Source organism: Symphalangus syndactylus, chromosome 19 (genome assembly GCF_028878055.3).
Source record: "Symphalangus syndactylus isolate Jambi chromosome 19, NHGRI_mSymSyn1-v2.1_pri, whole genome shotgun sequence".
Lineage (NCBI taxonomy): Eukaryota > Metazoa > Chordata > Mammalia > Primates > Hylobatidae > Symphalangus > Symphalangus syndactylus.
The window spans coordinates 20,071,101-20,091,548 of NC_072434.2; the positions used below are offsets into that span (position 1 = coordinate 20,071,101).

A 20,448-nucleotide genomic window follows, 5' to 3' on the forward strand; every position below is an offset into this window, starting at 1 on the left:
CTCATTCTCTGAAATTCCTTCTCCATCACGCATTTCAGGCTGCGATAACGAGGTGGAGTGTGGAATCGGACGAGCGACCGCAAGCCCGAGGCGGGTGGAGGTTACCTGGCCGCGGCGGGGAGGTGGGCAGGCGGCAGGGAAGGCGGGGCAGAAGGGCGGGGCCCGGGGCGGGAGGTGTGGCCGGCGGGCGCGGGCCTGTGATTGGGACTCCGCGAGAAGGCCTGGGATTGGAGGGGCCAGGCAGAGCCCGCGAGGAGGTGACGCGGCTGCGGAGGTGACGCGGGAGGTCGCGCGCCCCTTCCGGCGCGGGGAGGGCGCTGAAGATCGGGGCCGCTTGGCCGCAGGCCGCCTCCAGCGCCGCGGGATGTAGCGCTGGGGACCGCGGCCCCCAGCAGAGCCCGCCCGCCAGGCTGTAAGTCTCCTCGGGATTGCGCGGTGGGCGGGGACTCGGCGGGAGCGCGGGGACCCAGGGGGCCCCGACCCAGGCCTGCGGAGGAGACAGCCGTTTGGGGGAACCCGCTTCGATGTGCCAAGGGGCCCGGGCCCCAGCCATGGAGCCGCCCGGCCTCCCGGCGTCCAGCCGGTCGAGGTTGTAAACATTTCCGGCCCCTCCCACTGCGCGCCGCCTCCGAGGCGGCCTAGGTGCGGTGGGCGCTCGTCCCCGGCTGTCCCCAGACTCCCGGCAGTCCTGTGAGTACTGCGCCTTTAGCCCCACGGGATGGAGATGCATGGGTTCCCCAGATCGAGACCAGAGAGCCAGAGCTAAGCTTGGCCCCGAGGCCGCCACGCGTGGGGAGGGAGGGCTGCGGGCCTAGGTCGCGAACCGCCTCTCAGCGGGGAACAGCCGCATTGGGTTGCCAGGAAGCCTTTAGGTTTCTCCACCAACAATCTTTGGCAGGTCAAGTCGTGACACTGCCCTCACTTTGATGGGATGGGAAGGGAGGTTGGTGATCGCTCTGCAGGGTTAAGGTAATCCTGAAGGCTGAAATGCGGGGCTACTTTGGGGGAAAATGAAATTTCATTACCTTAGGTATCTAGGATTGATGTATACTATCTTCTGTTTGATAATTTTGGTCTTCAAGCCTTCGATTTTTAAGAAAATAGATAAGTGTTTTTTTTCCCTCAGCTGCTGGTGCTCTGTGGGAGAATGGGAAACTGACAAGGCCAATTTCAGTTTACACCGTTTCAGATGTCAAAGGAGCACTAGGAGGCCATGGTACTTTACTAGATTAACCATAGTACTTCTCTCAAGTGATTTAGAAGACGAGCTAGAAAATACAGCGGAGAATACATAGGCTGCCATCTACAAAACAAATGAAGATTGTAATGGCTGGTTCTTTTCTGAAATGAAGTAATAGTGGGGTCGGTTCACTGCTTTTCTCTTTTCCTAGTAGTTGGGTAGGGTACGATGGTGCAACTTCGGTTCCTGAGGTTGTATAGTATCTGTATACTGCCAGGAATTTAGGGTGGTGCTAAACAGATTGCAATGTCAGGGTACCGGCTTGCAGCCACTAAATGTATTTACTCCAGGAGTAACTTTTATGTACCCATATTGTGATTTGCACTTGGGAAATCAGTCATAAAAACTGATGTTACCTGTGAAGGCCCATATTAGGGTAGACCTCCACAAAACTATACCTAATTGTAGAGTAGAATCTGAAAGCTTTCTATTCTCAATGGTCAAGACTTTGCCTGCAGGTAGGAGAGAATCTCAGAAAAGTAACAGGAAGCAACATTAATCCACTGATTCCCATTGCTGATATATAAAGTACACCACCTTAAGTAGGCTTTTAGGCTATTTTCAGTTTCTTCAATCTGGCCTCATTTTACCTTTCCAGGACTCTATGGAAAAATGAATTGTTTACTGCCCTGGGGACTGTGTTCTTTCATGGCATGTTCACACCATATACCCTCCTGGAATGCCCTGTTTCCATCTCTACCTATCAATCTCCTTTCATAAAATCTTCCACAAAACTTTTCTGATCCCTTCAACTAAAGTTGCGCTTTTCTTTTGAATTCCTCCTGCACATAATGGCACTAAGCCTTGTAGTAATGATATTAGGAAAGTTATTTCCCCCATTTAGAGGCCAACAAACATTTCACCCCTCTGACTCCTCTTTGCCTTGTCTCTGTGGCCACAACACTGTGTGTATTGTAAGTAATCAATCGGTATTCTCAGATTAATGAAGGTTAGAAATTGCCCTTCTTTCTAGGCTAGTATATTTGTTCTCTACTTCCATAGGAAATTTGCTTTGACTTCTAATACAAAGCCAAACTGAAACCCTTTAACACTCCTGCTACATTATCCTGTCCCATCTACTTATTATCACACAGATAAGATAAGCAGTCGTCTTTATATCTAGAAGCTTTGTGAATTATGGTGAGGTTTTTTTCTTGGACCAGTACTCATCAATGTTATGTCCATTTGTCCATAATGTCACCTCCTGGACTTTGTTCCTCTTACCATGCTCAAAGTTGATTCCCTTTTTCCTGCTCAGAAATATTGGGGGCATAGGCCAGGCATGGTGGCTCATGCCTGTAATCCCAGCACTTTGGGAGGCTGAGGCGAGTGGATCACCTGAGGTCAGGAGTTCAAGACCAACCTGGTCAACATGGCAAAACCCCGCCTCTACTAAAAATACAAAAATATCCAGATATGGTGGCAGGTGCCTGTAATCCCAGCTACTTGGGAGGCTGAGGCATGAGAATCGCTTGAACCTGGGAGGCAGAGTTGCAGTGAGCAGATCATGCCAGTGCACTCCAGCCTTGGGGATAGAGCGAGGCTCTTGTCTCCAAAAATAAAAGTGGGGGCTAGCATTGGCTGGGCACGGTGGCTCACACCTGTAATCCCAGCACTTTGGGAGGCTGATGTAGGAGAATTGCTTGAGTCCAGGAGTACTAGGCTGCAGTGAGCTATGATGGTGCCATGCACTCCAGCCCGGGCCTGGAACTGGCTGAACTTGGGAGCAAGACCCTGACTCCAAAAAGAAAAAATGGGCTGGCATTAAAATCTTTCATATGCCTGTATACTGTTCACTTGTTTTTGTCATGACATTAGCAAAGTTTGCCTGTCTGTTAGGGTTCAAAAACACCTCTTCAGCCAGGCACAGTGGCTCATACCTGTAATCCCAGCACTTTGGGATGCCAGTGCTGGGCAACATAGTGAGACCTCGTCTCTACAAAAAATAAACAAAATTAGCTGGGCATGGTGGCACATGCCTGTAGTCCCAGTTACTAAGACTTGGGAAGCTAAGGTGGGAGGATCGCTGAGTCCGGCAGGTTGAGGCTACAGTGAGCTAAGATCACACCACTGCACTCCAGCCTGGATGACAGAGCAAGACCCTTTCTTTAAAAAAAAAAAAAAAAAAAAAAAAAAAAAAAGACTTCTTCTGTTGGGGAAGAGCTACAAAGGAAGTCAGATTGTTTTTCCACTTCAGACTTTGGGACACTTGGCATCAAGTAGAAGAGCTGAGGCCCTGTTTACTGTAGTTTGGTGATTTCAAACATGTACCTTTGCTTTGACTGATATTTCTCCAACAAAGCTGTGAAACTATCCTCCCTAACAGACAGTAGATAGGGGGAAAGATGGCTGTGTTCTTATCTATACTGCTAGACTGGTCTTGCTTTAGAACAAGAATCAAGCTAGGCATGGATAGAGGCTACCCATAGACTCTCTAAAGGCCCGGGAACTAAACTCTTAGAAACTTTATGTCTTTGCCTCCAGGAAAGGTGTGCTGTAGCCTAGAAAACTTGGGAATTGGTTCACAATATAAATGTCTCCAAAAACTATAAGTGAAATAACTCTCCAGCTAACTGGCTGGTGATTAAAAATCAATCTTTTCCCCAAGTTTGGCACAGGATTATCTTATTTATAGGAGTACAAACACCTCCCTGCTCCACAGCTTTTCTCTCTAATATCCTAGGTTTATGCAGTTGGAAAGCTTAGTGGTAAAGGTTTATTAGCTTAAGTTGAAGAAATCCCATCAAAAATGCCCTCAGTCGAGTTTGGCTCAAATATAATTTGCAATATTGGGTGTGGCAAGCTTGAGGGGAAAGGCATTTCCTCTAAAATACATAAGGACATAGAAAGCTGGCAGGAGATTGGCTCTTTAACACCTTAGGGGTTTGTTCTGATTTTACATCATAGACTAAAACACACTTGTAATTCTCCATTGTTTGTGAGTGATCCACCCCATAGAAGTGGTATTTTCAGATCCTAGTATTATTTGCTCTTCTTTCTTGCCAGACATCCCATCCCTATCTCTCCCTTTCCTGTCTCTGTGTTACTACAGTTTAGAAGACCAAACTGGACAATGGACTTTGCTCACTATGATGACATGATCTCCATTTACCTCCATTGTATGTACTTTAATGCATGATGATATATTTTGTATGATGAGTTGTAGTTGATGGCTGGTTTGTGAGTTAACTGGGGATCTCAGGTTTTGGTGACTCTGGGTCTAGAAGATGTGGAGAGGTGGTATAGGAGCTAGTGATAGAGAAGCTAGAGGGAATCAGAAGAACTAATAGTAAATGATTTGGACTGAAAAGGGAAAAGACTTTGATGATAGCCAGAAGACTTGAGGGCATAAAAACTTTTCAGATCAAGTGATGAAATTAGTAAGAATGCCAATCTGGATTCCTCATATGATCTTTGGACCCTAATTGCCCAACTTAAATTTTCTCTATATTATTCTCATTGCCTCTAGTAAAATAGTTACATAGCACTCAAAGTTACTAAATTTAGTGTGTGACCATTCTAGTTGAGGGGTTCTCTCCCTCCACTGCCCTCTAGGAGCAATCAAATTGTATCACTTATTTTTGTGCATATTACAAACTACCTATGTTATCTGGCTCTTTGAAAACAATGCTATAACTTGTTCAACTTGTATTTTGCACAGTATCTTAGAATGCCTTAGGGTGCTAGTCCTAAATACACTTGCTAAATATTCAATGAATGTGTTGACTTACTCAGGGGAAAGGGTTGAGAAGCCACTACAAGCACAAGAAAATGCGCATAAGCCCTTATCTAAGTGGCTAGAAGCTAAGTCATATGCTGGCAAGCTGGAATCTGCCCCATTCATTCATTCATTTTGAAATGGGTTCTAACCAAAATAAAGTATATTTATTATTTTATGATCCACGTATTGCATCTCAGAACCAGAATTTTGTTTTGTTTTGTTTTGTTTCTGCCCTGGTAGCCTGATCTAAATTACTGCCAACAGTATCCCAAGCTAAGTGTGCCCCTCTTTTCAGATTTATCTAAGATGCCCAAAACTATTAATGTTTTTTGCTTGCGATATAAAGTTTTTTTTTTTTTTTTTTTGCTTGCGATATAAAGTATTTTTTAGTAAAGCTGCTGATTCAGTAGTACTTCACTTTGAGGAAATATGTTTTGAGGTCAGCCTATTGAGAAAGATTTCCTAGTGTCCCTCTCACACGGGTTGCCCATCCTCGAGGTTTTCATAGGCCTCCAGCTTCCTCTTCTCTTTGAGCTCAATTGTTCACTATGACTGTGTGCTGGCATCTCGTCAGAGTCTTGCACATTTAAAGGAAGAGGAACTGTCTATGTGTTGACACCATATAAAGGTCTGCTGTATAGCAAGTTATTGTTTTTGTCTCTCTTGGACTAGATTGCCGGTTGCTTTCAACTGTGCTTGTGGGTTGAGCATAGCATGACTCATGACTGTTTAGAAGCTTGAGGATTGCCCTTACCTGATGTGTTAGTAAGTGTTCTCCAGAAAGCACCAATAGGATACATACATATGGATAGAGGTGGGATTTTTTCTGGGAATTGGCTCATGAGATTATGGAGGCTAAGTCCCACAATATGCCATCTGCAAGCTAGACAACCAAGGAAGTCCGTAACTGGTTCAGTTTAAGGCTGAAGGCCTGAGAACCCAAGGAGCTATTGGTGCACATCCCAGAATCCCAAGGCAGGAGAACCTGGAGTTTCTGATGTCCAAGGGCAGGAAAAGAATGATGTCCCAGCTCCAGGAGGGAAGGAGGGGGAGAGACAGAGAGTTGGGGAGTCAGAGAAAGAGATTTATAATCTCTGAGAAGGAATTGTGATTACTCGTAGATAAAAAAGAACTAACACAAGATAGCAAAGATATTTGTATATAGTGAATAGCCATGGATGATACAGTGTCTCCCTCTGGAGCAAAGTTATGTTTACTGCCCAATATAAAAGATTGGGGCTCCCTAAGCTTAAGTTTCCTCTCCTGGAATGTAAACCACTCCATGCCCAGGTGTTACCTGGCCCTCCCTGCATTGCAATGTGGTTATTTGGGTTTGGGTGGGGCTTGGGTAACCAATGCAAGAAAATGCTAATATTCTGGCTACTGCTATTGCTATAACTAATAAAGTCCTTTGTATGGGGTAGGGGTGGGGAAAGAACTAATAATTTACAGCATAGTGGAAATCTTTGGAAACATTCTCCCTCTTTCCCTCTTTTTTTATTTGCATTTCCCTGAGACCTGATTAAAGACTACTGTGAAAATCCAACCCAGGAAAACCTAAAGTGTCTTGAGATTTTTCCTAGAAAATGAAATTCTGGGTTTTTCTGATTTTGTGTGTGCCTGTCTCTAGTTTTTGAAATACTCATTTGAGCGGGGCTTAGATTATGGGTTGTGGTGGTTGAAACAAGTTCTTATGGAGCTGGTTATTAGGTATGTGTGTGGCAAAGGGTAAACTGGGGCTGCCTCCTTGTCTTCATCTTCCTGCTTCCAGGTAAGTTCTTGCTTGCTTGCAGGACAGATTGTGATGAAAGCTTGTTATCCCAGGGTTGAACTCAGGCTATAATCCTATAATAGAATTAGTAGACTTCGTAGAGAAATTAACCGCTAGTCATCTGTCCCACAACCAAGTTCCTTTGGTATGTATGACACATCAGAGCATTTGTAGATAAGGTCCAACTGAGTTCAGTTGGCATTTAATTCATTTCTAAGCCTGGATGATCTTGTAGTAATTGCAACCAGATGTTGGCTTTATATTTTTGTTCCTCAGTCTCAGAGCTAGGCCTTTCTTAGGCAGGGTGAGCTTTGGGAGTGGTGGGTGAGACTCTTCTCACTAAATGGTTCCATACCTGTGGGAGGGAGTTGAGGGTGGGTAGCTGTTTTTCTGTGGTGACAGTTTGGTGCAGTAACCATAGATCATTTGAAAGCAAGCAACTAGGTGTTACATTTTCAGCCTTAACTATAAGATTAGTGAGGTTCTAGGTAAAGGTTGGCATTAAAGAGGGAGGACAGGAATAGGCTTCATTTAAGCAATTAACTGGCCTTTAGAATTGGAGACAGGATATGGGTTGATTAGCTTCTTATTCAATATTAGAGTATAGAAGTGAAACTGTAAGAGGAATAAATTGTCAATCCTTCATGTTTGTGTTTGCTTTTAGTGTCTACCATCAGAGGGAGATCTCTGCCCCCTGGGGCTGAGAGACCCCAACCTTTCCCCAAGCTGAAGCTGCAGGGTATTGAGGTACCAGCCAGATGTCTTCCCACAAAGGATCTGTGGTGGCACAGGGGAATGGGGCTCCTGCCAGTAACAGGGAAGCTGACACGGTGGAACTGGCTGAACTGGGACCTCTGCTAGAAGAGAAGGGCAAACGGGTAATCGCCAACCCACCCAAAGTAAGTCATCTTCCCAGGAGTCATCCCCTTGTTCAGTTTCTCTCCTTAGAACTCTGTCAGTTTCTCTTTTTTAAGATCTCACCGTCCAAAAGGAGGAACATTGCATCCTGGAAATGTCTCTATCCAAGTCCCTATGATACTATTATAAACATCTTGTTGTCTGCTTTCCCCATTGTAAACTTTTGGGAAATTCACTCATCTTTGTAACACTAGTGCTTAGCACAAGGCCTGCAGTCAAATAATCAGTAAATATCTGAATGAATGAAGGAAGCAGTCAATTAGGATTAGGTTTGACTTCATATAACACACAAAAATCCTTACAGTTTTGACAGGACAGAAGTCTCTCAAGCAGAAGAATTTCAGAAGTAACCAATCCAGGGCTGATATGGAGGATCCACCACTGTCAGGCACTTGTGTTGCTCCCTCATCACTCTTAATATGTGCCCATCAGACCCACATTCTACCCACCACGAAAGGGAAACGAGAAGAAGAAAGGCCCTCTCTTTCCCTTTTATTTTTATTGAGATAAGATCTTGCCATGTTGCCCAGGCTGATCTTAAACTCCTAGGCTCAAGTGATCCTCCTGCCTCGGCCTCCCAAAGTGTTGGGAATACAGGTGTGAGCCACTGCGCCTGGCCAACTCTTTCTCCTTTAAAGGGACTATCAGGACCGGGCACGGTGGCTCACACCTGTAATCCCAACACTTTGAGAGGCCGAGGCAGGTGGATCACCTGAGGTCAGGAGTTCGAGACCAATTCTACTAAAAACACAAAAATTAGCTGGGTATGGTGGCAGTCGCCTGTAATCCCAGCTACTCGGGAGGCTGAGGCAGGAGAATCGCTTGAACCTGGGAGGCAGAGGTTGCAGTGAGCCGAGATTGTGCTATTGCACTCCAGCCTGGGCAACAAGAGTGAAACTCCCTCTCAGAAAAACAAAAATAAATTAAGGAACTATCAGGAAGTACCTATAAGACTTCGGCCAGAACTTACTTACATAACTATATTCAGCTGCAGTGGAGGTTAGAAAGTGCAGCCTGAGTAAAATTGCAGTAACATTGCCACCCTGAACAAAACCGTGGGCTTTGTTACTTAGGAAGAGAGAGAATGGACATTGGGGTAGGCTAGCTGGAAGCTGTAGCACAAAATCTAAGATGTACCATGTGTTTACTAGTGACCATCAACAACAGGAGAGAAATAGCCCAGAAAAGGAGTTGAACTGCCAGGCTTTCTATAGCCGTGATTCGGTGCCTGGGGATAGAAAGAGAGAGAGAGTTCTCTCCCTTTCACAGGCAAATGCTCTCCTGGGTGCGCTTTTTAGGCCCTGGAGTCAGTACTGCTGTTTTCCATGGAACCAGTTCTGAGGCCCTGGTACTCTGGGAGCTGCTGTAGATACAAAGTTTCAATCATGACAGCATCCCTAGGGTCAGTGAACAGGGAACTCTGAACAGAATTAATGTTATGGAACTCTCTGAGACTCTGTGTCTTTTTCATTGTTTTGAAAATGTAGGCTGGGCGTGGTGGCTCAGCCTGTAATCCCAGCACTTTGGGAGGCTGAGGCAGGAGGATCACGTGAGGTCAGGAGTTCGAGACCAGCCTGGCCAATATGGTGAAACCCCATCTCTACTAAAAATACAAAAATTAGTCAGGCATGGTGGTGGGCGCCTGTAATCCCAGCTACTTGGAGGCCGAGGCATGAGAATTGCTTGAACCGGGGAGGCGGAGGTTGCAGTGAACAGAGATCGCACCACTGTACTCTAGCCTGGGCGACAGAGGGATATTCCATCTCAAAAAAAAAAAAAAAAAAAAGAAAAGAAAAGAAAGAAAGAAAATGTAATGGCCTAGAAAAGAGAACTCTTTGGAAAACTGAGAAAGTGAAGAACCACTATCCTAAAGAAAAGGATGTCATTCAGTACCTAGAGCTGGTGTATTCCCCCAATACTAGTCTCTGTGACAGTCCTTCTTTTACGCACTGCATAGTGTTCACTCCAGCATTTACGAAGTATTAATAAATTTATAACTAGTGTTGTAAACTCAGTATGTATGCTTTTGGAGAAGAGACCACAAGACCCTCTGTAGGAAAGAGGCTGGGCAGACGGCGTTAGGTTTGGGTTTTTCTGGGTCTCTCTGCTCTGGAATAGTACAATTTATGAGATGACTCCTTGGATTGTTGTGGGTTTTTTCCCCCATAGGCTGAGGAAGAGCAAACATGCCCAGTGCCCCAAGAAGAAGAGGAGGAGGTGCGGGTACTGACACTTCCCCTGCAAGCCCACCACGCCATGGAGAAGATGGAGGAGTTTGTGTACAAGGTATGGCCTATGAGCTTCTGTCCTGGAAGGGGAAGGGCAGCAGGCCTGTCTGGGATGTCTGCAGCCAGCAAGCTTGCACTGGGTTGAAGAGCTTTTACTCCTGGGAAGGAGTGGATTTGTTTTTTGGTCAAGATGAGGTAAATCAATGTGAAGACTGGCTAAATTTTTACTGCTACTCTGTGAGGCATTGTTCAAAATATATTCTTTTTTTTTTTTTTTTTTTGAGACAGAGTCTCGCTCTGTCGCCCAGGCTGGAGTGCAGTGGTGCAATCTCGGCTCACTGCAAGCTCCACCTCCCAGGTTCACGCCATTCTCCTGCCTCAGCCTCTCCAAGTAGCTGGGACTACAGGCGCCCGCCACCATGCCCGGGTAATTTTTTGTGTTTTTAGTAGAGACAGGGTTTCACCGTGGTCTCGATCTCCTGACCTCGTGATCCGCCCGCCTCGGCCTCCCAAAGTGCTGGGATTACAAGCGTGAGCCACCGCGCCCGGCCGTTCAAAATATATTCTTAAAATGGGTTCTTTTCTATGCAAGGGGCACCTTTGGAAGTCATCAAAATATTTCAATATGACAGTAATATGAGTGCTTTTGTTGGCACATTAAATATACATGAATGATGAGCACTAATGTATTTTATTAAAATTTGTAATTTCTAAGTAATGATGAATAGAAACAGTATTTTGAGATACCTGCAGAACTAATGTGTGAAAGTATCTGATTTCTATTGGTGACAAAGCCACAAGTTCTACTAATACTGTGGTTTGTTGCCTATGCTTATAATTGAGGAAAATGATCAATTTACTTAGAGGTAAATGGAAATACAATTTTTTCCATCTATTCCCCGGATCCTGTCCATAGTGCATGGATCCTAGATTAAGAACCCCTACTCTAAAAAGACGTGGTAAGAACTTAGAATCTAATTGGGGGAGGGATGAGACATGAGATAGAATCTCCTGGAGAGGGGCAAAGGAGGGATCTGTATGTTTTTTAAAACAATGTTTATAATTTTTTTGTTTTTATTCAGTATATCAATTTTGAAATCTCAAGTAGCCTAAAGGAAGTTGTACCATATTTTTTTTTTTTTTTTTTTTTTTGAGACAGAGTTTTGCTCTTGTCTCCCAGGTGCAATGGCACGATCTCAGCTCACTGCAACCTCCACCTCCCAGGTTCAAGCAATTCTCCTGCCTCAGTCTCCTGAGTAGCTGGGATTACAGGCATGTGCCACCATGCCTGGCTTATTTTTGTATTTTTAGTAGATACGGGGATTCTCCATATTGGTTAGGCTGGTCTCAAATTCCCAACCTTAGGTGATTCACCCGCCTCAGCCTCCCAAAGTGCTGGGATTACAGGTGTGAACCACTGCGCCCAGCCTGGTTGGACCATATTTTTTTAAAAGGTTGAGAAACACTTACCTAAAACTTCTCCAGATAAACTAACATAAAACAAAGACAAAGAGATTTTTTGTTTGTTTGTTTTTGTTTTTTTAATACAGAGTCTTGCTCGGTCGCCCAGGCTGGAGTGCAGTGGTGCAATCTCAGCTCACTGCAACCCCCACCTGCCAGGTTCAAACCATTCTCCTGCCTTAGCCTCCTGAGTAGCTGGGATTACAGGTGCCCACCACCATGCCCAGCCAATTTTTTGTATTTTTAGTAGAGACAGGGTTTCACCATGTTAGTCAGGCAAGTCTTGAACTCCTGACCTCAGGTGATCCACCAACCTCAGCCTCCCAAAGTGCTAGGATTACAGGCGTGAGCCGCCACACCTAGCCAGGATTGTTTTTTTTTTTTTTTTTAATGGTCAAAATATGAGTCAGGACTCTGCTAGCCCCATTCGTGCTATGTCTTGGATATCTCCCAGTCCAGGCTGGTTCTCCACTATTACCTAGGACCATTCAGAGCCTGACTGACGTCTTCCTAGACTGGTTCTCCATCACTGCTTGTCCTTGGGGAAGGTACTATCTAGTGCCCTACCCAGAGAAAGTGTATATGTTCTAGGTCTGGGAGGGACGTTGGAGGGTCATCCCATATGATGTGCTCCCTGACTGGCTAAAGGACAATGACTACCTGCTACATGGTCATAGACCACCCATGCCCTCCTTTCGGGCTTGCTTCAAGAGCATCTTCCGCATCCATACAGAAACTGGCAACATCTGGACCCATCTGCTTGGTGAGTGATTTGGATGGGGAAAGGTCGAATTTGTTGTCTCCCTAACTGCAAAGGGATTATAGAGCCCAACAAAGTTGCTCAGATTGATTGACAGCTGGGATTCTACCTTTAAACTACTAATGACTTTAAGCTAATGACTTTGGTTGACCCTTGATCACTGATCTTCAAGACTGAGAGTAAAAGGCCTAGAAACCAAAGAAATTGGGACTAGATATTCTTTTGTGATCCCTGGCAGAACTGTTCTAGGTGGAGACGATTCCTCGTACTTCATAATTTCCGACTGTAAAAGTAAAATGCCAATATTTCAAAAAATGGTCTTTTTGTTTGGGTTTCTGTGACCGGTGCCACTTTCTTTGAAACATTTGACTGCAAGTACACAGCTAAACCTCATAGCTTTCTGATTCTTTTTTTTATTTCAATAGCTCTTGGGGTACAAAGGGGTGGGGGGGTTTGGTTACATGGATGAATTATATACTGGTGAATTCTGAGATTTTATTTTATTTTATTTTGTTTTTCGAGATGGAGTCTCGCTCTGTTGCCCAGGCGGCAGTGCAGTGGCGCGATCTTGGCTCACTGCAAGCTCTGCCTCCGGGGTTCACGCCATTCTCCTGCCTCGGCCTCCTGAGTAGCTGGGACTACAGGCACCCGCCACCACGCCCGGCTAATTTTTTGTATTTTTAGTAGAGACAGTGTTTCACCATGTTAGGCAGGATGGTCTCGATCTCCTGATCTCGTGATCCGCCCGCCTCGGCCTCCCAAAGTGCTGGGATTACAGGCTTGAGCCACCGCGCCTGGCCGAATTCTGAGATTTTAATGCACCCATCACCTTAATAGTGTACATTGTACCCAATATGTAGTTTTTCTATCCCACACCCCTATCTCACCCTCCTGCTTCTGAGTCTCCGTAGTCCGTTATATCACTCTGTATGCCTTTGCGTACTCATAGCTTAGCTGCCACTTATAAGTGAGAACATATACAGTATTTGATTTTTCATTCCTAAGTTACTTCACTTAGAATAGTGGCCTTCAGCTTTATCTAGGTTGCTGCAAAAGACATTATTGCATTCCTTTTTATGGCTGAGTAGTATTCCATGGTGTACGTACACCACATTTTCTTTATTCACTCATTGGTCAATGGACACTTAGGTTGGTTCCGTATCTTTAGAGTTATGAATTGTGCCACAATAAACATACATGTACATGTGTCTTTTTTGTATGACTGCTTTTCCTTTGAGTAGATACCTAGTAGTGGGATTGGTGGATCAAATAGTAGCTCTACTTTTAGTTCTTTAAGGAATCTCTATACCCTTTTCCACAGAGGTTATACGAATTTATAATTTACATTCCCACAAGGAGTGTATAAGCATTCCCCTTTCACCACATCCATGCCAACATCTGTTGTTTTTTGATTTTTTAATAATGGCCTTTCTTGCAGGAGTAAGGTGGTATCTCATTGTGCTTTTAATTTCTATTTCCCTGATGATTAGTGATGTTGCCCATAGCTCACTGATTCAAAAACATCAACCATCAAAGTGTACACTTTCCCTTTTTCCTTACAGGTTTTTTTATTTTACCCTCCTGCAGGTTTCGTGCTGTTTCTCTTTTTGGGAATCTTGACCATGCTCAGACCAAATATGTACTTCATGGCCCCTCTACAGGAGAAGGTGGTTTTTGGGATGTTCTTTTTGGGTGCAGTGCTCTGCCTCAGCTTCTCCTGGCTCTTTCACACCGTCTATTGTCATTCAGAGAAAGTCTCTCGGACTTTTTCCAAGTGAGTTGAAAGAACACCATAGGAAAAGACTGTGCACTGTTGTCACATCTTGAGATCCCAGTGCTTACTGGGCGATAGGAGTTCATATCACTCCTAAAGGTTTCTTGATATGCCAGAGGAAAGGCTCTCTGTTCTGTGGGGATAGTGGGGTGATGAAGCTTTTTTCTTAAACGCTTCATGAACAGACTTACTGCATCCTCCTCAACAGATGGAGAGACCAATTGTGGAATATATTTTCTACCTGAAAAGTACTATCTTTTCTGAGGCTTAGAGTGCCAGTGCACTGGCTGCTTTCCAAGACCTTGTACCCATTCCTAGCGTAACTTACTATTAGCCCAAGCCAAAGTAGGATGTGGTAAATAGTCTATGTTTCATTCTGCTGGTGCTCCTACCCAGCAGTCAAGTAAAGCTTATCTTTGCTGCCCATGCATTGCTGGAAGCTCCAGATGTCCACCATCGTGTGCTTTCTCTTTTCCCCAGCTGTGAGCCTGGGGTTCTATTTGTTTGCTTGTTTGTGTTGTTATTGTTGGTTTTGGTGGTTACAGTGGTGTATTATTTTGTTTTTCCTAACAACACCAGTAAGAAGGGTACATTTTCCTCATTTAAAAAGTCAACTAAGATAGAAAAAGCTAGAGTATCCCTTAATACTATTCCCAATTTAAGAATTTTGTTTTTAGAACTCATTCTATCAGAATAGGAGAATTTTCAAAGCCCTTCCTAGTGTGATGCTGGGAACCAGCTGGATTGTGATGGAATTTCTAAATTCAAGTGTCTACTATGGGAGATACGGCTGTTCACTAGTAAGGGAAAGGGATAGAGTTCTTTGAATGGGGATTCTTAGAGACTTTTCCATCGTAAAATAGAAGTGACCTTGTGGAATTTTAATCCAGAATACAGGATAGATTGTATGGGAAGTGAGGGGATGGTTAAATCTGGGAGCAGGTGGAGAACAGAAAGAGCTAGTTAAATGAGCCATACAAATTCATTTCCCCCACTGATTTGTTTCATTTTTGTGGTTCTTTTTAGACTGGACTATTCAGGGATTGCTCTTCTAATTATGGGGAGCTTTGTCCCCTGGCTCTATTATTCCTTCTACTGCTCCCCACAGCCACGGCTCATCTACCTCTCCATCGTCTGTGTCCTGGGCATTTCTGCCATCATTGTGGCGCAGTGGGACCGGTTTGCCACTCCTAAGCACCGGCAGACAAGAGCAGGTAGGTCAGAAGATGTACATAAACCTCAGAGGTATTTAGACCTTAGGCCTGATAGGCTCAAAGCTATTTGAGCCTTAAGGTTTGCAGCTTGAGAACCCCACCCAAACCCTGATGTGTGTTTCAGAACTTTCAAAACAGCATCGATTTCAAAGCTCAGTTCTCCCCCAAGTGTCATACTATTTCAGTAGAATGCTAATAGGACAGATCATTACCCAGCTGGTCAATTAACTGCAAGCACAGATATAGCTACTCTTATTCTTGGTTTGTGTCAGTTTAAAAATGTAGCAAGCACAGTAATTTTAGTGGCCCGAGTCCCAAGCTCAGACCAAGGGATTAAAATTAAAACACTCAGACATTTTACTAAGGGAATGGAATACCTGGTTTGTTGAATGAAAATACCTTGAGCATAAACAGGTAACAAAGTACTAGCTACAAGCATAAACCTCTTTGTGTTGTCTCATCTCATCTGGACTCTTATTTTAAGCTTTTATTACTTGCAGCAACACCACCAATTGCCACTAGTCTTTAGTCCCTTTACAATTAATATCTGCTATGTTTTAACCTTCAGTTAAAATAATTAAATATTATCCAGGAGCAGTGGCTCACGCCTGTAATCCCAGCACTCTGGGGGGCCGAGGCAGGCAGATCACTTGAAGTCAGGAGTTTGAGACCAGCCTGGCCGACATGGTAAAACCCTGTTTTTATTTAAAATATAAAAATTAGTCGGCGTTGTGGCAGCTGCCTGTAATTCCGGCTACTCAAGAGGCTGAGGCGGGAGAATCACTTGAACCTGGTGGGGGGCAGAGGTTGTAGTGAGCCAAGATTGTGCCACTGCACTCCAGCTTGGGCAATAAAGCAAGACTCTTATCTCAAAAAAAAGAAAGAAAGAAAGAAAAGAAAAAAATAATAATAATTACATATTTATCAAGCACCAGCCACGTGCCATGCACTGTGCTTAAACAAAGGCATTTACAAAGATGGAGAGGTGGTCCCTGCCCTTCAGTTATGTGTAGTGTAATGGTGTTGAGACACGTACCCATTCTTCCCTTGCTCTTGCCTTATTTGTGTGTCCCAGCAGCTACAGGATAACTGCTAATCTAGGTATATCTGTCTACTCAGGAGGTTAGAGTTCTGGTTATGTAAGACTTTTATGATCTTAACAAGAAGCCTATCCTATGCTTCTCTGACATGGGAGGCAACTGAAGCCTTGCCATCTAAGTTCTGTACCCAAGTTAGCCATCAGAGAGTCTTGACATACCATTTTTACCTAAATTCCTTAACAGATAATGAAGAATATGAGATCTTTGTTCTTGGTGCTCCTTAAAAGGTAGTAAGCACTTACACAGCTTCTTCCCATTCAGGACATAGAAGAAATATCTGCTGAGTGTTATCCATCTTGTAGTGAAGTTTCCTAGACATGTACTATTCATCCAAAAATAGCTAATTATCATAAACATTGAAATTCCAGAGTAAGACAGCAGTGCTTTCCATGCGGTGGCTGTTTCCTTGTTTGACAGTCTTATGTCTGTTCTGTTCAGGTGTGTTCCTGGGACTTGGCTTGAGTGGCGTCGTGCCCACCATGCACTTTACTATCGCTGAGGGCTTTGTCAAGGCTACCACAGTGGGCCAGATGGGCTGGTTCTTCCTCATGGCTGTGATGTACATCACTGGAGCTGGTCTTTATGCTGCTCGAATTCCTGAGCGCTTCTTTCCTGGAAAATTTGACATATGGGTAAGAAATGAATCTTCCAGCAAGGCCTGTGATGGTGAGTGAACAGCCCAAAGTTAAAGGTCTGAGGAAAAGGTGGTAAGAGACTGGAATCATACAGTGTTTGGAGGTACATATATGTACATTGAAGGAAAATCATCAATATTAACATTTTGGTGTATCTCTGACAAGGACTGTGTTTTTAAAACTTTCTAAATATACCACTTTTATGATATTAACAAATTTGTTTAATTAAGGAGAAACTAGAAGAAGCAAATGCTTTCTCCTACTTGTTTCTTATTCCTTCTTGCATTATCCTAAAGGCTCTTCTCGTTTTATTCCTACAGTTCCAGTCTCATCAGATTTTCCATGTCCTGGTGGTGGCAGCAGCCTTTGTCCACTTCTATGGGGTCTCCAACCTTCAGGAATTCCGTTACGGCCTAGAAGGCGGCTGTACTGATGACACCCTTCTCTGAGCCTTCCCACCTGCGGGGTGGGGGAGGAACTTCCCAAGTGCTTTTAAAAATAACTTCTTTGCTGAAGTGAGAGGAAGAGTCTGAGTTGTCTGTTTCTAGAAGAAACCTCCTAGAGAATTCAGTACCAACCAAGCTTCAGCCCACTTTCACACCCACTGGGCAATAAACTTTCCATTTCCATTCTCCTAGCTGGGGATGGGGCATGGTCAAACTTAGCCATCCCCTCCTCAGCAAGGCATCTACTGGCCCCTCACAGAGACAGTACTTTGAAACTCATGTTGAGATTTTACCCTCTCCTCCAACCATTTTGGGAAAATTATGGACTGGGACTCTTCAGAAATTCTGTCTTTTTTTCTGGAAGAAAATGTCCCTCCCTTACCCCCATCCTTAACTTTGTATCCTGGCTTATAACAGGCCATCCATTTTTGTAGCACACTTTTCAAAAACAATTATATACCCTGGTCCCATCTTTCTAGGGCCTGGATCTGCTTATAGAGCAGGAAGAATAAAGCCACCAACTTTTACCTAGCCCAGCTAATCATGGAAGTGTGTCCAGGCTTCAAGTAACTTGAGTTTTAATTTTTTTTTTTTCTTGGCAGAGTAATGTAAAATTTAAATGGGGAAAGATATTTAATATTTAATACTAAGCTTTAAAAAGAAACCTGCTATCATTGCTATGTATCTTGATGCAAAGACTATGATGTTAATAAAAGAAAGTACAGAAGACACTTGGCATTCAAAGATTTCACATGTATGGTCTTGATTATTTGCACACAACTCCAAAAGATTAAGTAAGACCTGTGCTAATTTCAGATTCTCCTGAGGCACAAATTTGAGTCATAGGCATTGACAGGCTGGCACATGCAGGCCAATAAATGGACCTAATTGAATTCCTAGCATCCGTTCCCCAATACAGCTTTACTTTTTTGTGTAATTGTTGCATGGATTATCTTTTTACATTTTTAAATTTTTTTTCATAGAGCCATTTGGAAAGAACAGATCATCTTGTTAGAGAAATCAGTATGCTATAGTAGTGTTCAATAATTAGGAGATTCTCAGGGCCAGGTGCAATTGCTCATGCCTGTAATCCCAACACTTTGGGAGTCCGAGGCTGGTGGATTGCTTGAGGCCGGGAGTTCGAGACCAGCCTGGTCAACATGGTGAAACCCCATCTCTACTAAAAATACAAAAATTAACCTCGTGTGGTGGTGGGCACCTGTAATCCCAGCTACTCAGGAGGCTAAGGCACGAGAATCACTTGAACCCAGGAGGTGGAGGTTGCAGTGAGCTGAGATCACACCACTGCACTCTGGCCTGGGCAACAGAGCCAGACTGTCTCAAAAAATAATAGTAATAGGCTGGACGCGGTCACTCATGCCTTTAATCCAAGCACTTTGGGAGGCTGAGGTGGGTGGATCATGAGGTCAGGAGTTCAAGACCAGCCTGGCCAAGATGGTGAAACCCTGTCTCTACTAAAAATACAAAAATAAGCCAGGCATAGTGGTGGGTGTATATAATCCCAGCTACTTGTTGGTTGAACCCGGGAGGCGGATGTTGCAGTGAGCCAAGATCATGCCACTGCATTCCAGCCTGGGCGACAGAGCGATACTCCATCTCAAAAGAAAAGAAAAAGTATAGTAATAATAATTAGAAGATTATCAAAAGTGTTGGAATACATCCCAAAGTTTAGGGATATATCCCATGTTGCCTAAGGTTGTCTCATCCGGGGTCATTCCATGCTTTTCGGTGCTATTGTGAAATGTACTCAACCTGACATGAGTTCTGTTCATTATATAGTGCAAGATAGTAATCACTTCACAGCTAATGCAGGCAGTTTAAGGGCAGTCTTCTTGAGTTAAAGTTGGGTTCACGTCAAGGGTCAAGTTTCTACAATGGAAGAACGAATGATCCTTTTAAAAAAATAATCCACCTACACCAACAGGAAAAGTTTCTCTGCCTCAAGTGGTAACCAGGGAAATGTAAATTAAAACCAGGCCGGGCGCGGTGGCTCACGCTTGTAATCCCAGCACTTTGGGAGGCCAAGGCGGGCGGATCCCGAGGTCAGGGGATCAAGACCACGGTGAAACCCCGTCTGTACTAAAAATACAAAAAATTAGCCGGGCGTGGTGGCCGGCGCCTGTAGTCCCAGCTACTCGGAGAGGCTGAGGCAGGAGAATGGCGTGAACCCGGGAGGCGGAGCTTGCAGTGAGCCGAGATTGCGCCACTGCACTCCAGCCTGGGCGACAGAGCGAGACTCCGTCTCAAAAAAAAAAAAAAAAAACCAAAATGATAACCTGTCTCACTCCAACCAGACTGAAACCAAATTAGAAGCCTAATATTGAGTGTTGGTGCAGATGTGGAGCAGACCAGATGCTGCTGGTGGAAGTATACATTGGCAGGACAACTTTACGTGGACACACACAGAGTGTATACATGTTAACATTCAAACATTTCGTGAAACGACACTATACAATATGAAATGCATCTGATATCTACCCTAGGTTACTTCACTTAAAAACTGTGCTGGCTGACCCACTAAATTGCTCTCATGACTCAGTAATGGGTCACTACTCACGCTTTGAAACACACTGCTCTTGAAAAACCTAGCTTGTACCAAAGGGTTCATTGCAGCTGTTTGTAGTAGCAAAATATTGCAAACAAGCCAAATGTCCAAAACTGTTGAATGGAAAACTATATCTTGGTGTATTCATACAATGAAACACTACTGGTGAAAATGAATTACAGTGACAAGCAACAACATGGTTGATCCTTAGAAATAAGATCGGCAGGAAGGGAGGGAAGCAACAGAATATATTTGCATAATTGCATGTATGTAAAATTAAGAAACTTGCTAAATTAATGATAGGTTTAAGGATACAAACATGGTAAAAACTTTAAAGAGAGAATGTTAATTTAGAATAATGTTTACCTCTGAAGGACTAAGAATCTTTATGTTATTTTAAGTTAGGTGGTGAGCACCTACATGATCCTTGTGCCTAAGATCATGTGATACTTACTGCCTTTATGCAATGAGTGTTTTATATGTTTAATCCAAAACCATTTTAAGTCTTAAAAAATGCTTAAGGAACTGTTGGCAGAAGTCACAAACTGATTACCTGTACATCAAAAACATCTGTAGACATGTTTGGCCTTGCACAGTGAGAGCAATCAACTGCT

At 43.9% G+C, this 20,448-nt stretch overlaps 1 protein-coding gene across 5 annotated transcripts; it reads left to right on the forward strand.

Annotated features, from left to right (window-relative positions):
* Positions 1-177: 177 nt before the first annotated feature.
* On the forward strand, positions 178-18,012 carry ADIPOR1 (adiponectin receptor 1). Of its 5 annotated transcripts, none has more exons than XM_055234116.2 (8): positions 178-412; positions 7,397-7,631; positions 9,820-9,936; positions 11,931-12,102; positions 13,687-13,873; positions 14,900-15,087; positions 16,626-16,819; positions 17,143-18,012. In XM_055234116.2, exons 2-8 carry the CDS (start codon positions 7,491-7,493, stop codon positions 17,269-17,271), a joined length of 1,128 nt encoding a protein of 375 aa, XP_055090091.1. In that variant the 5' UTR covers positions 178-412; positions 7,397-7,490; the 3' UTR covers positions 17,272-18,012. The 5 variants fall into 5 exon arrangements, with proteins under 5 accessions (XP_055090091.1, XP_063469353.1, XP_063469350.1 ...); XM_063613280.1 differs by having other exon boundaries at positions 248-690; XM_063613281.1 differs by lacking the exon at positions 178-412 and adding an exon at positions 4,289-4,359.
* The last annotated feature ends 2,436 nt before the right edge of the window (positions 18,013-20,448 follow it).

Excerpts from the sequence above, each read along its gene's own strand:
- ADIPOR1 (XM_055234116.2), top strand. The coding sequence starts at position 7,491 with ATGTCTTCCCACAAAGGATCTGTGGTGGCACAGGGGAATGGGGCTCCT. Across the intron at positions 15,088-16,625 it reads GCACCGGCAGACAAGAGCAG|GTGTGTTCCTGGGACTTGGC; the intron begins GTAGGTCAGAAG and ends TGTTCTGTTCAG. Across the intron at positions 16,820-17,142 it reads CTGGAAAATTTGACATATGG|TTCCAGTCTCATCAGATTTT; the intron begins GTAAGAAATGAA and ends TTATTCCTACAG.